General features: G+C 33.9%; 1 protein-coding gene across 1 annotated transcript in view; it reads left to right on the top strand.

The window, feature by feature from the left end:
• The window catches only part of LOC123234246 (cilia- and flagella-associated protein 43-like), a 227621-nt gene extending 220105 nt beyond the window's left edge, over nt 1-7516 (top strand). The window contains exons 36-39 of the mRNA XM_044660173.1: nt 2387-2551; nt 4632-4712; nt 6976-7129; nt 7350-7516. Coding sequence (XP_044516108.1) covers nt 2387-2551; nt 4632-4712; nt 6976-7129; nt 7350-7516 — 567 coding nt within the window. The remainder of the gene's footprint in view (nt 1-2386; nt 2552-4631; nt 4713-6975; nt 7130-7349) is intronic.
• The last annotated feature ends 10131 nt before the right edge of the window (nt 7517-17647 follow it).

Below are 17647 nucleotides of genomic sequence, written 5' to 3'. Positions count from 1 at the left end.
AGCTATTAAGTGTCTGAGGCCAGATTTTAAGATGAGACTTCCTGACTTCAGACCTGGCACTCTCTCCATTTTGCCACCTTATTGTCCCAATAATTATGTAAGTTACCTTAACTTGGGCTTCCCCAAAAGCAGCTTTGGTTTGTAATTATACTGCCTCTTTCTTCTTCCCAATCTTATCTTTTTTTCATATTTCCATTCTACCGTCATCTATTTCTCTGAGATACCTTTCTAAAAAACTTTTAGTGATTGTCCCCAATCAAAAAAGCAAAAATGCCCTGAGAATTCTCATGTTTTTAATACCTATTTGACTTCAATTATTTTTTTATTTTATTTTTTTATTTTTTTCCATGGTTAAGTGATTCTTGTTGTCTCTCTCCCCCTTCTCTCTCCCCTCCTGGAGTTGAAAAGCAATGCCACTGGGTTATATACATATGCATACCCTATTATAAAAATGCCACTGGGTTATATACATATGCATACTCTATTATAAAAATGAATAATATGGAAATAGGCTTTCCATATTATTCATTTTTGTAAAATAATTCAATTATTTTAAGTATTTCTCTTTTTGGCTGAAAGGCTTCTTTATTCTATGGAGACTTTCAAGTTGGTATGTCTCTCTGTAAATTTTCAAAGTCTGATTGCTCCTCAAGTATCTTCTTTCCTACCATGACAAATCATGGCTAATTCTGCTGAGTAGATAATTCTGAGTCTATAGTCTACAGTTCTTATTTTGTAAATTCTGTATTCCAATTTATCAAGTCCTTTTATATGATCCTGTTATTCCTTAGTAAATGACTTTTATACTACTTCTAGCAGTTTGCATCATTTTCCCCTTTATTATAATATTGAGATTTAATCATAAAGGATCTAGGAGGATTGAATCTTGATTGCTTCCTTTTCAGCATTCTGTGCCTTTTGCTTATATTTTTGCTTACATGTTTATGTTTTGCTGCTTGTTTTTACCAATTTTTCTCTAATTATTTCATAAATTATCCTTCCAGGTTTTTTTTGTTTTTCTATTTCTCTTGGAGATAACTGTTCCAAAGACTGCTGTGTCCTCTAGGTCTGTCATTGATTCTGTGGTTTTCCAATAACTTAAGATTAATTTTGTGGTTTTTAAAAGTATATCCTATTACTCTGCTTTAGGCATAGTTTTTTTTTTCTGATATAGTAAATCAATTCATTGCTTTTGTGGATTTCCTTAGACTTTGTATTATATTTTTCTTTTTGGTCATGTTTTAGCACCTTTTAATCTTGCTTGAATTTTGTGCATTTTTTGTTCCCTATAACCTTTTTTTAAATTTAAGCTTAAATTCTTTTAAAGTAATACTAATTCTTTACCTTCTTTGAATATATCATTTGTTCAATGGAGGATTTCTCACAGGATATCTTGCATTATTTTTTCATTGCTTCTGATATTTTAGTTTATTCATTTGCTTTAGTATATTATCATTGTTCTTTGATCCTGCTTGAAATTTTTTCATTTGTGCCTGTGTATGTGTGTTTTAAAGTCATGTTTTACTTCTTTATGTAATTTCTGCCATTTTTGATGGGGAGGTTTTCTTTTTTATGGGGTTTTTGAGAAGCCTGGTTTCCTTTCAACATTCTCACTCTACCTTTGACTTGTTTTGTACATGTACACTCTGAGTTAGACTATTTAGAATGATATGAAGACATTGTATGTTTAGAAAATCAAGGACTATTCCAAATCATTAAGAGCCATGTTTTCATTCTTCAAATTATTCTTTTTGTCACTAAAGATTAGTTTTTAATGTACTTTCAGGAAAACTGAATTTAGTCTTATATCAGATTTTTTCTAAATATATGATGTCAGCAATTAAAGGGCCAGCATCCAAGGCTTGAGATGGAGTTGGTAGAACCATCAAAAAAAATTCCGTTTCTTTCTGGAAGTCCTTCACTTCTCATGAAAGCTATTCAAGAATTTCCTCTCTGGTCCTACTGCTTGCCTCTCCTTTTCCGCTATCTCTTTTTCTTAGATTAGGGTATATAAAAAAAGGATGAGATGATATTCCAAATAGGCCTGGAAAGGAAAAGCTTTTTGATGTATGATCCTGGTTAAGGAAAGTGAGAAAGATTATGGTATGTGAACTCATATTGTATATTCCAAATCCAATAGGCATCTGCTAAATGACTGAGAGAGCAATAGTACTAGTAGTACCCAGTGACTCTGCATTATTATTTTTGAGAGGAATCTATATTCATAATGACTATTGCATTATAATATTGGTTAGATGTTTTTCTGCAAAAGAATTATATTTTAAAGTTCCACATTTTAATAATAGTAAAGTTACCTCTATTATTTACAGGAATATGTAAACTAAATATTGGAATGTTTTTTGGTTTTGGTTTTGTTTTTAACAAGACTCAAGGTCAAAAGAAAGTTGCCAGCATGATAGAAAGTAAAAATGTCCACAATGGAATAATTCAGATTGAATGGGAACATAAGAAAATGGAGATGGAAATGGAAGATTTAAACCAAAAGGCTTGGGATATTCAGATACTGTTTTTTTCAAAAGATCGTCAAAAGGTAACTACATGGTGTTTTGCACCATCCATATTTGCATTTTACAAAACATACAAAACATCTTCTGATTATCAGAAATTCATCCTACAAATCCCTGGGTTATAAGATACAGATGATAATATGAATGATTAAATGGAAACCATCATTACTACATATACATCTTAAAGTAGGTTCTGTAGAACTATGAAATAGCAAAGAGTAACTTTAAATACAAACAATAATGACCCATCATTAAGCATTAAATGCCCACTACATACCAACCACTGAACTAGAAAGGTCTCTGAGATATAAAGATGGAAGTCAAACAATCTTCTTCTTCAAAGAACTCATATCCATAGATCTATACAAAATGTATACAAAATACATTGAGGAGATCAGAAAAGGTCTTACATAGAAAATGACACTTGAGCGGAAACTTGAAGGAAAATAAGGATTCCAATAGTCTGAAGTGAGGAGGAAAGTACATTCTAGGCATGATAGGACAAGCAGGTGCAAAGACTTGGTGATACAAAATGTAGTACTATATATGAGGAATAAAAAAGTTTAATGTACCAGGAGGAAAATAAAGAAGAGTAATGCATAAGAAGGGTAGCAAAGAACATAGAGCTAGGTAGGTTGCGAAGGACTTAAATGTCATGGGAGTTTATGATTTATCCTAAAATTAAGAGGAGCCATTGTAGTTTATGGAGAAGAGAAATGACATAGTCAGACCTGCACTTTAGGAAAATTACTCTGGAAGCTCTATGGATGATAGAAGAGGAAAAGACCTGAGGCAGAGATACCATGGATGATAAGCCAGAAAAAAAATTGGTAGTATGAGATTCAAGAAAGAATAGTGTCAACGAAATCTCAGAGAGTAAATCATATCTAGGAAGAAAGGGTAGTCAACTCTGCCAAAGGCTTCACAAAGGTTAAGAAGGAAATCGATTGAGAAAAGGTCATCAGATTTGTCAATTAAGAGATTAGTGGTAATTTGGGAGACAGCAATCTGTTAAGTGATAAAATCTAAAGCAATATTGCAAGGGATTGAGAAGTAAAAGGAGAGGAAGTGAGGCATCCATTGTCAATAGCCTCTCCTAGGAGCTTGACTAGGAAAAGATGAATATTAATTAGAGAAGGTAGTGGTTTCTGGTAAAAAAAAAATTTAATTTAAGAGAATACTAAGTATCTTTTTAGGTAGCAGAAAAGTAACCAGTAGAAAGCAGAAAGGGGAGGAAGATGGTTGTGGAGGCAATGTGAGGGAAAAAATAGGAAGAATGTTATCAAGGAAACAAATAAGAGATTGGCCTTAGCAAAGCAACGTGCCATCTCATCATCTGAAACTGGAATAAAGGTGGAAAGAATGAGAATAATGACAAAGACTTATAAAATTCAAAGGAAAAAAGAGGAAGATGAATGGCCTCTATTTTCTAAGTAGAGTATGAGTCAAGGTTCTTATTTAGGGAGCAGTTTGGGGGAATACCAATAGAACCTTACAGAGGGAAAAGAAGATTTAGAATAGCCATGTTTAAGAGTTGGGTAGAGAAACAATGAAGAAGTCATCAAAGGACTCCCTATATGCAATGAGACCAAACTGAAATTGGATAACACAAATTTGTTCAGTTCAGATATGTGACTTGATTCAGTTCGGATATATGACTTCCTCCAACTCTATTTAGCAACATGTAATTAGAAGTAGAAAAGGAAGACAGTGGAAATAGTACAAGGTTGGAATTTGGCAAAGCATGAGCAGCAATAGGATAAAGGAGATAAGAATTGGAGAGTAAAGGATAGAGATGGTTTAAACTGATTAACTAAAATATAGGAAATGGGTAAACTGAAACCAAATCAGGGGTGATGGCCTGGGAAAGTCGTAACTGTGAAGGGATTAGAGAACAAAAAGTAGTTTTGGAAAAAGAATAAGTCATAGGAAAAGATTGAAAGATAGCAATTTATAATATACTAATTAAATAATAAACTAGTAAATGGTCACAATAGTTCTTTTGCAGTGGCATATAAAAATAAGTGAAATACTAAATTTGCTATAAGCCAAAATAGCAAATGAGGTTGTATGTATATTAATCTCATTTTTCTTTCCCACTAGTTCCTAAAGGAACCAAACTATGAGATCCTAATAGGCCATGAGATTTATATGATGGAGCAGAATCTTGCTAATATGGAAAAAGTAAGAATAAACCTTATTAATCGTGTTATACTTTAGTATTAGAGAATTGCCTGCACTGAGGATTTTAAGTAATTTGCCCAAGGTAATGTGTCAAGAGAGACTTGGACCCAACTACATCTTGACACTGAGTCCAGCTCTTTCTCTACTATTCCACCATGCAACTCTCTAAGACTGTAAGTGGCAGAGTAGTTCCTTTATCTAGGAGTTCCTATGTCAATGAAATCACAGGTCCATAACTTCTAACCCAGATCCATTTAATATCATATGTTCTAAAATATTTGGGGTGTCAAGTAAAATTATTGGTTTTAGTTGTCTGAAATTTCAATTTATATTCTCAGATATTTATCAAATACTTATAGATAAGATCTTGTCTTAGTTGCTAGGGAGACAAGGATGGAGAAAAAAATCCAACCAGTCCTTGCCTTTTAGGAGCTTATATTCCACTGGGAATAAGGTAGGAGTAGGTAATAAATTATATATGAGATAATTTTAAGAGAGAGAATGCCAACAGCTTACAAGCAACAGTGAAGACTTCATGGAATAAGTGATAATTAAATGAATCCTTGAATATAAATGAAGATTCATAAAGGAAGAACTAAAAAGGAGTGCATTCTAGGCATAGAAAAGAGCTCCACAAAAATGGGGATATTTGAACCCATGGGAGTACATGAGAGGACCAAAACATAGAAAGAGAAAAGGATCCAGGTCAGAACTCTGGAGGGTACTCATGTTTATTTATTTTTTTTACATTTTATTTTTTTTTATATTTTTTCCATGGTTACATGATATATGTTCTCTCCCTTCCCTCTTCTCTCCCCCCTCCAGGAGCTGACAAGCAGTTCCACTGGTTTATACTGGTCATTATTCAAAACCTATTTCTATATTATTCATATTTATAATAATCTTTTAAAACCACAACCCCAAATCATATACCCATATAACCAAATGATAAATCGTGTTTTTCTTCTGCATTTCTACTCCCACAGTTCTTTCTCTAGATGTGGATAGCATTCTTTCTCAAAAGTTCCATGGGATTGTTCTTGATCATTATGGGTATCCACACTAATAAAGCAGGGATTGGCATGTTATTAAGCAGGAGGGAAGGGCCACTAGCTGGGAAAAGGTTAACAATAGGAGAGTATGAGGAATGGAAAACTACTAGAAGTGGCAGGGGAAGTAGAAGTCAAGGTCACAAAGAGAAGGGTTAGTCTTGGCAAGAAAAGCCACATTTTCCTTAAGTAAAGGAGGAGAAGAGAGAGAACTAAGAGGAATTTAAAATACAGATTAGGGAAGGACTTGGCAAATAGAGTCCATTTCCTTAGTAATACAATATCAGAGACTTAGGAGGGGGCTTAAAACAAAAAAGTGAAAATGTGATGATAAAAAAAAAGTCAATCAGGAAAAAGAAAGAGATATCAGTGAGGGCACAATTGAGAACACAGTGAACTTTCAGAAATATTGTATAACTTCTACTAGCAGGGTTCAGGATAGCAAGAAGAATATCAAGAAAGAAGAACCTGGGGTGCCACAGAGGTTTGAACATTGGCAGGAAATGAAGAGCAGATAAGATTGCAAACTGGGAAAGGGTTGAGGGAATGGAAACCATAAAGAGCTAAACTGGCTAACTTAAGTTGAGTAAGAAAGGACAATGGTAAAATCAAGAGTAGGGTTGATAAAATGGAAGAGACAGGGAAGAAGGGAGGTCAAGTTCACAGAGAGGATGAAGAATATGTTTGAGAGGAATTAAGTAAAAGGGAGGAATTGAAGAACAGGAGATTACAATTAGGAAAAAAAAATGTCAGAAATCTGTGCTCATAGTCCATTACCAAGCCAAGAAATACAAATAATAGACTACAGTGTCCTCAGCAGCCATCTACAATAAATGGCACATAATTATAATTCATATTTTCAGAGATAATTCATTATGCACTCATTGTGCTATCTATAAAACACCAACTGGCTATCTATTTAATCAAGTATTTGTAGTCTTTTCTATGCAGAACAAACAAAAGAAATGCTAAATGTTTGTTGATTATTAGTTTTAAAATTTATTACCACAAAATAATTTTAGAGCTGATAAAAACCATGTCTTTTTTATGTTTCTAAAACCATATTCATATAAAGTGTTTTGGTTGCTGTTAATATGTCAATGATAATAAATCATAATCTAGGAATTGTTATTTTTTAAAAGAACCCCTAATAAAGTAATGTTACAATGCCTTTTTTCTTATTAGCATTTTGGGGGAAATTGTTTAATTTGCAGACTCACAAAAAGGAGGTGGACTCCTTCAAAAAATTACTCAAGGAACTGGGAAAATATAGCAATAAAAAAGATGCAGCAAATTTTACTCTTTCTTGTGAACTACAAAATGAAATGGTGACTGTCTGTGAAAGAAAAGAAATCTGTAAATCACTTGGTAAGTTAAAATACCTTTGTACATTTAAAAAGTTGATGGAAGCTATATATCAGAAAGTTTTATTATAGTAGTTCACAAAGCTCTTTGTATTTAAATTTTCCCCCTAGTTTAATGGTTCTATTAATTCATTCAAATGGTTCTATTAATTAATTCAAGATAAATTATATTTTTTTCAGTAATTTCAACCATGACCATACTAACTCTGCTTTTTTTTAAACAGGATCTCAGCTGACTTGTGAAAGTATTGCCAAGGAACGATATGACGCTATGCTGCAGCAGCAAAAGCTTATAGATATTTCAAAAATTCAGGCTGAACAGATTTCAATTCTGCAGGCAGAGGTTGAAAGACTAAGAATGAAAACATTTCCTGCACTCATTCAAATGTAGAAGTACTGATAGAAGACATGAAAACATCACAAGTTTTTAATTGGTTCTTGTGCTTGAAATTTCTTTTCTCCAGTGAGAGAAAAACTAAATACTTTTAATTTACTGTCCTCTATCTCTCTGTCCCTTAATGGAAATCTTTGGTCCCTACAAAATTGTAGAAATAAAAGTTTTGTCCTACATAAATAAGAGTGTTAAATACCATAATAATGTTCTTTTTAAAAGCAATGAACAAAAATTAAGATTATCAGGAAATAAGTGTGTTTTATTAATTTACCCATAAGTTTGACATTTGTTTTCAAAAATAAAGCATGAAATATACATGGGCCCTCTTCCCTCTCTATCTACTGGTAGCTTCATCATGTCTCAGAGGCTTAATCATCATGTCTATGCTGATGACTTTCAGAGCTAAATGCCTAATGTTAGATTCTCTCCTTAGCTCTACAGATATATCACCAACTGCCTTAATGGGCATTTCTAAGTAAACATTCCAGAAATATCAACACTCGTCATATACAAAACAATTTATTATATCCCACCCAAAAAAACCACTTACCCTTTCTTATCAACTTTCCTATTTGTGTTGAGAGCACAACCATCCTTCCTGTCATGCAAGTTAGCAACCTCATTCCACAGATCTTGTCAAGTTTTGGCCCTGTACACAAAAGACAAATTTTCAGAAGTCCAAAGGGACCCAAAGAACTACTTGTAAACTAGGTAGTCTCCTCAATATTCCCCCAAATTCTTGAGGTCCTGACTAAACCTTGACTTGAACAGAGAGTTGAGAGGGAAGTCATTTGTAGCCAAAAAAGAGGTATCACTGCTGCCTATATAAAGAATCACCAAAGAACTACCTTTTCTAATTTTTCTAAAATTCTCTTCATGTCCTTAACTTTTAATCTTTTGATTATATTTATCTAGGTCTAAAAAAAATTCACTTAGGTCCCCCGCTACTATAGTTTGTGTTCATTCTTCCTTTATTTGGTTCAGATAAAAAGTCAGGTTCATGCCTGCTTCCCACAATCCCTTCCTTCATGTTTAAATATTCCTCATCTTATGCATCTCTATTACATGACAATGACATCTCCTTCCTTCCTCCTCTTTTCTTCCCAATATAATCTTCCTGTCCCTTCCATGTGTCTTTGCTGGAGATCATCATCCAAAATAAACCCACTTGCAAATCCTTTGTCATAGTTACCATTCTCTATAATTCTTAAAGATATAAGGATTCTCATAAGACATTTAATATTCCCTAATAGCGTGTAAATAATTAGTCCTTACATATCACCTTTCAATGAAAACAAGTGTATCTTTCTATGTTTCTCTTGCCTCCTATTTCCATTTCAAAATGTCTACTCAGTTCTGGTCTTTTCATCAGGAATGCTTAGAAATCTATTTTCATTAAAGGTGAATTTCTCCCTTCCATAGGATTATATTTTGTTTTGTCAAAAATTATTTATTTATAAGCCTTTATCATTCATCTTTTGGAATATCTTATTTCAAGCACTCCTTGAATGTATCAAGCTGCCAAGCCTTAAATGATACTTACTGTGGATTTGCAGTACTTAATTTCTTTCTTTTTGACTGCTTAGATTATTTTTCTTTTATCTGGAAGCTCTGTAATTTGGCTACAACGTTTCTAGGAGTTTTCATTTGGAGGGTTTCTTTCAAGAGGTGACCAGTAGACTGTGTTTTCACTTTGCCCTCTGCTTCTAAGGGGTTTTGGCAATTGGCATTTATGAATTCTTGAAATATGACATCTATGCTTTTGAAGAGAGGTGAAAAGAAGTGGCCATAATTTTCTGGTAATGATAATCCTTAGATTATCTCTCGGCCTATTTTCTAGATCAGTTATTTTTAATATATTTGTTGCATTTTTCTATTTTCTAAAACTTTTTATTTTAATACCTCTTGTTGTCTCCTCAAGTTGTTCATTTCAGGGTGGCCCATTCTGGTTTTTAGGACCTTTCAGTCCTTGGGACATTTTTCCATTATCTTTTCTAAGATATTAATCATTTTTGCCTTTTTTTCCTCATTAGCTATGGAATTCTATATTTCATTTCTTCCAGGTTATTATTGTAATTTTTTAGTCGAAGAGGTTGTTTTTTTTTCCTGAGGCCCTACTTGATATTGTGGTAGAGTCCCTCTCTTCTTTGGCAATCACCAAAGACTGTCTCATTCCAAGGTATTTCTTTATGGTATTCAATACTTTCCTGGTTTGCTTTCATAGCAGCCTAAGTGTCTGGGTTGGAGGGCCTGTGCTTAGGTTAAAACTATTGGTGTTAGCAATTAAGAAGTATTTGACAACCTTGGAAGGGGGTTCCATTAAGTAGTAAGAATGGCTTCCATTAAGTGATAAAGCCACATTGGAAGAATACAAAATGACTGGAAGCAGGCCAGACAAAGAAAGCTTGAGGTGACTATAGGGATCAAGTAGTGGGAATCTGAAACTTGTATCATGCAAGAAAATGAAAAAGAAGAATGGTAAGAACAATCTCTGAACTCTCATATTAGGCAAGAGGCTTTTAAGATAGAATGAAAAGGGAAATCCTCTAGGTTAGACTTTGTTGTTTGTCATTTGTTATAAACCTAGAATTAACAACAAAAGCATATGCTTATAATCTTACAGAAGCAAATATCCAAAATATGATAAAGCCTGGCAATTCAGGGAGATAGCAAATTATACTACTAGTAAGAATCTTAAAAGTATTGACAAGGATTATGAAGTCCTGGGGAAAGACTTAGAGATAAAAGTAGTATTTTATCACTGATGCCAATGCCAATCGAAGATAAGACATTTAGAAAAAAGAAAAAAATTTAAGAGAATATTTGGTTAAAAAGTTGGCACCTGAAAAGAGGATATATCTCTCATACCTTTAAATATAGGAATGGTAGGTTCTTGGCCAGATTTAAGTTGCAAGACCAATTCATTGATCTCCTCCCTCTCTATTTTGTTGATATAGGTACTCGGGAATATAAATTTCCCCCTGAGTACTGCTTTGGCTGTATCCCATAGATTTTGATATGTTGTCATCTCATTGTCATTCTCTTCAATGAAATCAGTAATTGTTTCTATGATTTGTTCTTTGACCCAACAGTTTTGAAGAATTAAGTTAGTTCCCAATTCCTTTAAATTTGCCTCTCCATGAACTCTTATTATAATTTTATTGCATTATGATCTGAAAAAGTTGCATTTCTGCTTTTATGCATTTTTTGCAATGTTTTTATACCCTAGAGTACGTGGTCAGTCTTTAAATGTGTACTGGGTGCTGCTGAAAAGTATATTCCTTTTTATTCCTATTCAGTTTTCTCCAGGTATCTATTAACTTTAATTTTTCTAACATTTCTAACATTTCATTCACTTCCCTTACTTCTTTTTTTTGTTTGATTTATATACTTCTGAGAGGGTACAGTTGAGGTCACCCACTAGTATGGTTTTACTATTTCCTCCTTAAGTTCCTTTAGTTTCTCCTTTAAAAATCTGGATGCTGTACCATTTGTACTGAGATTACTTAAAAATCTGGATGCTATACCATTAGTACTGAGATTACTTCATTGTTTATAGTACCTCTTAACACGATATAATTTCTTTCCTTATCTCTTTTAATCAGATCAATTTTTACTTTAGCTTTGTCTGATATGATTGCTACTCCTGCTTTTTTACTTTAGATGATGCATAATAATTCTTCTCTAACCTTTTACCATTACTCTGTATGTGTCACCCTGCCTCAAATGTGTTTCTTGTAAACAGCATATAGTAGGATTCTGGTTTTTAATCCACTCTGCTATCTGCTTCCATTTTATGGGTGAGTTCATCCCTTTTATATTCAAAGTTATGATTACTAATTATATATTACCCTCCACCTTATTTTCCCCTTTTGATCCTGCTCTATTCTCTTTTACTCTGTTCCTCCTCACCAATGTTTTGCTTTTTATCAACCTGCACTTCCACCTCCCTCCAATTACCTCCCCCTTCCCTTGTCTTATTCCCTTCTACTTCTCTACAGAGTAAGATATAATTCTATACCCCAATGAGTATATCTGTTTTTCCTTCTCTGAGCCAGTTACAATGAGAGTAAAGTTTAAGCATTGCCCTCATTTCCTCGCCTCCCCATAATAATTTTCCACGCCTCTTTATGTTATATAATTTACCCCATTCTATCTCTCCCTTCCCTTTTCTTTCAGTGAAATTCTCTTTTACATGCCTTGAATTTTTTACATATCATAATCAGCTTACTTTCCCACCTTCTTTGTAAGTATATTCCTTCTATCTGCTCTACTACTAAGAATAATGTTTGAGAATTACATATATCCTCTTTCCATGTAGAAAAACAAATATTTTGACCTTAATAAGTGTCCCTTACATTTTCTCTTTCTTATTTACCTTTTTAGGCTTCTTTTGGATCTTGTGTTTGTACTTCAGATTTTTTGTTTAGGTCTGGTTTATTCCTCAGGAATGCTTGGGAATCTTCTATCATACTGAATGTCCACTTTTCCCCCTGAAAGAATATTCTTAGTTTGTTGGATAGGTGACTCTGGATTGTAAACCTAGATCTTTCACCTTCCTGAACATCATATTTCTTGGCCAGATTTAGAGTCTACTTGCAATGAGCTGGTAAAGCTACATTGGTCTGGATATCTCATAATCAGAAAGATGGAACTGTAAGTGATTTCAGAATAACTTCCCTATGAGACATCCTCAAAACAATAAAAAAAAAACCAAATCTATAGTAATTAAAGTAGCAGTAATCTATTATGCATTAGTTGAAGTAAAAAAAAAAAAAAAAAAAAAAACAAGGATAGCCATCATGACCTCAGACAAAGCAAAAGCAAAAATGGATCTAATTTTTAGGGGGCAGCTAGATAGCTCAGTGGATTGAGAGCCAGGCCTAGAGATGGGAGGTCCTAGGTTCAAATCCGGCCTCAGACACTTCCCAGCTGTGTGACCCTGGGCAAGTCACTTGACCCCCATTGCCCACCCTTACCACTCTTCTACCTAGGAGCCGATGCACAGAAGTTAAGGGCTTTAAAAAATGGATCTAATTTTAAAAGATAAGAGAAAAAACCACAACTTGATAAAAGGTACCATAGACAATGAAGAAATATCAGTATTAATATATAGGCAACCAAATGGCACAATACCCAAATTTTTAAGATTAAATGAGTTAAGGAAGAAATAGACAATAAAACTACAGTAGTGGGGGACCTCAACTTTCTCCTCTCAGAACTACATAAATCTAACCAAAAAATAGGAAGTTAAGGAAATGAATAGTTTTAGAAAAATTAGATATGATTGATCTCTGGAGAAAACTGAACAGAAAGAGAAAATAATATACTTTTTTCTCAGTGGTGCATGGCATCTACACAAAAAATGACCAAATGTATAAAAGCAGGAAATTTTAAATGTACCTTTTCAGAACATAATGGGATAAAAATTACATTCAATAAAATTGGACTATGAAAAGATAAGATTAAATATTAACCAGAAATTAAATCATCTAATCCTAAGAATAAATCAAAGAACAAATCATAGAAACAATCAAAACTTCATTAAAGAGGCAGCTGGGTAGCTCAGTGGATTGAGAGTCAGGCCTAGAGACAGGAGGTAGTAGGTTCAAATCTGGCCTCAGATACTTCTCAGCTGTGTGACCCCCAAGTAAGTAACTTGACCCCCATTGCCTACTCTTACCACTCTTCTAACTAGGAGCCAATACACAGAAGTTAAGGGTTTAAAATTTTAAAAAATACTTTTAAAAAAACCTTCATTAAAGAAAATGACAAGACAGCATACCAAAACTTATGGATTAAGCCAAAGCAATACATTGGGAAATTTTGTATCCCTAAATGCTTGCAACAATAAAAAAGAGAAAGAGAAAATAAATTAATTGGGTATTGAAATAATTATGTTGGGAACCAAGATGTGTAAATAGTTTTATCTCAAAGGTTTTGGACCAGTGCTAAACCCAGTTTAAGGCGATGACAGGCTGTAGGACCAGATGGTAGGCCTCACCTGCAGAATGACAGTTGTAACACAATCTGACTGCTTCTAGATCTTGTAAACAGTAAAAGGGTTTATTTCTTTACTCAGGATAGGATAGAGGACCAAAGGAGCAGTGACCCTAAACTTTTCCCCTCTAAATTCTCCCAAAAATCTATGGACCCCTCCAGGAGTCTTCTTCTTTGTCTTGATGCTGCCTCAATTATACTCACTGTCTGTTAAACCCCACTATCTAACTTCCTGATGAACTTGGTCCTCAAATTAAATATTTGAAGCATTAAAGTTCATCAGGGGGATGAGGTAACTGAGGAATTCATCCTAGTGGGCCCAAGCCAAATATAGCTGTTGCCTCACTCCCACAGACAGGTCACTGGGCTCTGATTGGGTTCTTTTTAGCTGGTATAAAAATCCCTCATAACACCGGATTTCAGGACTCAATTGATGACAACAGTTGAAACCAGAGTGGACTTCCCAAAGAAAGTCAGGTAACCAACAGCAGGAAGTGCTCTCTTCAAACTCCTTAATGAGATAGGAACTCTCCCCTTTAACTGTTTCTGTGAGTTTTCTTTTATTTTTCTCACACTCTAGAATCTTTCCTGTTTAGTTCTATGTGTGTGCCAGCCCTCTTCAGCAAAGTCTTGCACTAGACTTTTACAAAAGCTACTACATGTCTTTTCTCTCTTACAGTATGTAACTAAAAAGCCAGAAAAAGAATTTTAAAATCCCAATTAAACACCAAAATGGAAGTCCTGAAAACCAAAGGAGAAATTAATAAAATAGTAAGAAAACCATTGAACTAATAAATAAGACTAGGAACTGGTTTATGAGAAAAAAAATAGATAAACCATTAGTTAATTTGATTATTAAAAAAAAAAAAAAGAAAAACAACTTACCAGTATCATAAATGAAAGAAGAGCAAATTCATTGCCACTGAAGAAATAAGTAATTATTAGGAGCTATTTGAACCAATTGTATGCCAATAAATCTAACAATCTAAGTGAAATGGATATTTACAAAAATATGAATTGCCAAGATTAACAGAAGACGAAATAGAATAAATGACCTTATCTCAGAAAAAGAAAAAAATCTCCAGGACTAAGTGGATTCACAAGTAAATTCTACCAAACATTTGAAGAAGAACTAATTCCAATGCTATATAAACTATTTGAAAAAATAGATAAAGAAAGAGTTCTACTAAATTTCTTTTATGACACAAATATGGTACTGATACCTAAGCCAAGAAAAGCAAAAACAGAGAAAAACTATAGAGCAATTTCCTTAATGAATATTTATGCAAAAAATGAAAAGTACTACCAAGGAGATTATAGCACTATATTGCCGGATGCCATCGAGGCTGTGAGGTTAGCACAGCTACTCACAAGCTCTGACAATCCAGCACGGCAGGTTGTCAGGAGGATGGAAATTCCACACTCAGTTTACCCCACGTGATTCTTTTTACAGTGACATTCACTTGCATTGAAATTATTGCAATCAATATCCTTATCCAGCTCAAAGGAGACACAGAAAAACAATACAGGTTCATGGCAAGAACAATCACAGCCATAGACTACCCACTATCCCAAAATAAACCCCTGTACAACCCCCTAGAGTATAGAAATTTCCCCTAGAATCAGCCCAGTAGAAAACCAGCAGTTAGTGAGTTAATACAAGTTTCTAAAGTTCCCTACAAGAAAATACCTGGCCTGGGTTTGCTCCCAAACTCCTACAGACCAAAGAAACAGTGAAACACCAAGAAATTAAGGCAATGACAAATTAGCACAGAATCACCCTACCAGAACTGTATTCTTAGTGATCCTATAACAGAAAGAACACCATGGGAACAAAACTTGGACCAAACTGATATTATTGTATCATATTAGATGTAATCAACTACCATAACCATTTCCTTGATTTATGATGAGAATGAAGAATATAATGTAAATATATACATGATTTAATTAGTCAAAAGAAAATTAACTATTATGCTTGGCTAGGAACTGATGTACTTGTACCTTACGCGTGGCTGAAAATAATAAGTTCAAACTAAGCCACCCAGTAATGAATAATTCTTGACTAGCTTGCTTCTTTGTTTAACCACAGTAAGATAATTAGTAAATGCCAATCTTGTGATGTTTCAAAATTTAATATGTGATTTTGAATGTATAGGAAAATCAAAACCTGTATGAGATCATAAGGGAAAAAGGGGCATAAAAATGAAAATCAGCAGATGGCACTAGAAGGAATAGCCTCTGCAATTTGACTTGCACTCTGGCTCATTCTCATTTCATTCTTCGCCACGCCATCCTACCTCCAGAGATCCAATGAAATCACAGCAATCATACTCTAAACCAGGGGGGATTTATACTAGGAATTCTGAGTTGGTTCAGTATTAGGAACACTATCAGCATAATTGACCATAACAATAACAAAACTCACAAAACTTGTATTATCTCAGTAGATGCAGAAAATGATTTTTATGAAATACAACACCCATTCCTATTAAAAATACTAGAGAACATAAAGATGAATGGAACTGTCCTTAAAATGAGAAGTAATATCTATCTAAAATCATCAGCTAACATTGTATGTAATGAGGACAAACTAGAAACTTGCCCAATAAAATTGAAGTAAAGCAAGGATATCCACTATAACCAAAATTACTCAATATTATACTATAAATGAAAGTTATCAAAATGAGAAGAAAAGGAAATTGATAGTCAATGAGAAAATTATCACTCTTTGCAGATGATATGATTGTATTAGATAATCAACTAAAAAACTAAGTGAAATAGTTGACAATTTGCACATAAATCATCAACGTTTCTATATATCACTAACAAAGTCCAATAGCAAAAGGTAGAAAGAGAAGTCCCATTTAAAATAACTCTAGGGGCAGCTGGGTAGCTCAGTAGATTGAGAGCCCAGTCTAGAGATGGGAGGTTCCAGGTTCAAATTTGACCTCAGATACTTCCTAGCTATGTGACCCTATGTAATCCCATTGCCTAACCGAGGGGTTGGCAACCTTTTTGGCCGTGAGAGCCATAAACACCACATTTTTTAAAATTAATTTCGTGAGAGCCGTACAGTGCTCACAGTGCACGCTCCTGTAACAGTGTGCATTCCTGTAACAGAGCCTGAAAAAAAATTTGACTTTAAGGCTCCTGCAGAAAGAGCCAGATATGGCCCTCAAAAGAGCCAGATATGGCACAAAAGCCATACGTTGCCAACCCCTGGCCTAACCCTTACCATTCTTCTGCCTTGGAACCAATACAGAATATTGATTCTAAAGTAGAAGGTAAGGGTTTTATAAATATATAAAAATAAATAAAATGAATCTAGACAATATAAAATACCTGAAGGTCTACCTGTCAAGAAAAACCCAAAAACTATATGAATATAATTAGACAATTTTTTTCACACAAATAAAAGATCTAAACAACTGGAAAAACATAAACTGCTTGATGGGTCCCCTAAGCCAATTTAATAAAAATGACAATTCTACCTAAATTAATTTACTTATTCAGTACCATACCAATCAAACTACCAAAAAACTATTCCAAAAAGCTAGAAAAAATAATAAAATTCACCTGGAAGAACAAAAGGTCACTTGTACAAAAATATTTATAACTGGTCTTTTTGTGTTGGCAAAGAATTGAAAATTGAGGGGATGTCCAGCAATTGGGGAATGACTAAACAAATTGTGGTACATGTTGGTAATGGAATACTGTTGTGCTATAAGAAATAGCAAGATGATTTCAGAAAGCTGGAAAGATCAGTGGGAATTGATACAAAGTGAAATAAGCATAACTAGGAGAACATTGTACATGGTAACAGCAATACTGGATGATAATTATCTGTGAAAACTTGGCTACTCTCAGCAATGCAATGATCTGGGACAATTCTGAAAAGGTTTAAGGGAATGCTATCCACCTCCAGAGAAAGAACTGTTGGAATCGTTTTTCACAACAATTTATTTATAGTTTTATTTTTGAGTTTTGATTATGTATGAGTTTGCTCTTACAACAATGATCAATATGGAATTGTCTTTTGCATGACAAAATGGGGAAAAAAGAACAAAAAGAACAAAATGTCAAGAATTATCAAGGGAATTAACAAAAAAAAATGTGGTTAAGTGC

The sequence above is a fragment of the Gracilinanus agilis genome, chromosome 2, assembly GCF_016433145.1.
Source record: "Gracilinanus agilis isolate LMUSP501 chromosome 2, AgileGrace, whole genome shotgun sequence".
NCBI lineage: Eukaryota > Metazoa > Chordata > Mammalia > Didelphimorphia > Didelphidae > Gracilinanus > Gracilinanus agilis.
Note: the sequence above shows the minus strand (reverse complement) of the source record. Positions and strands in the feature narration are given on the sequence as shown.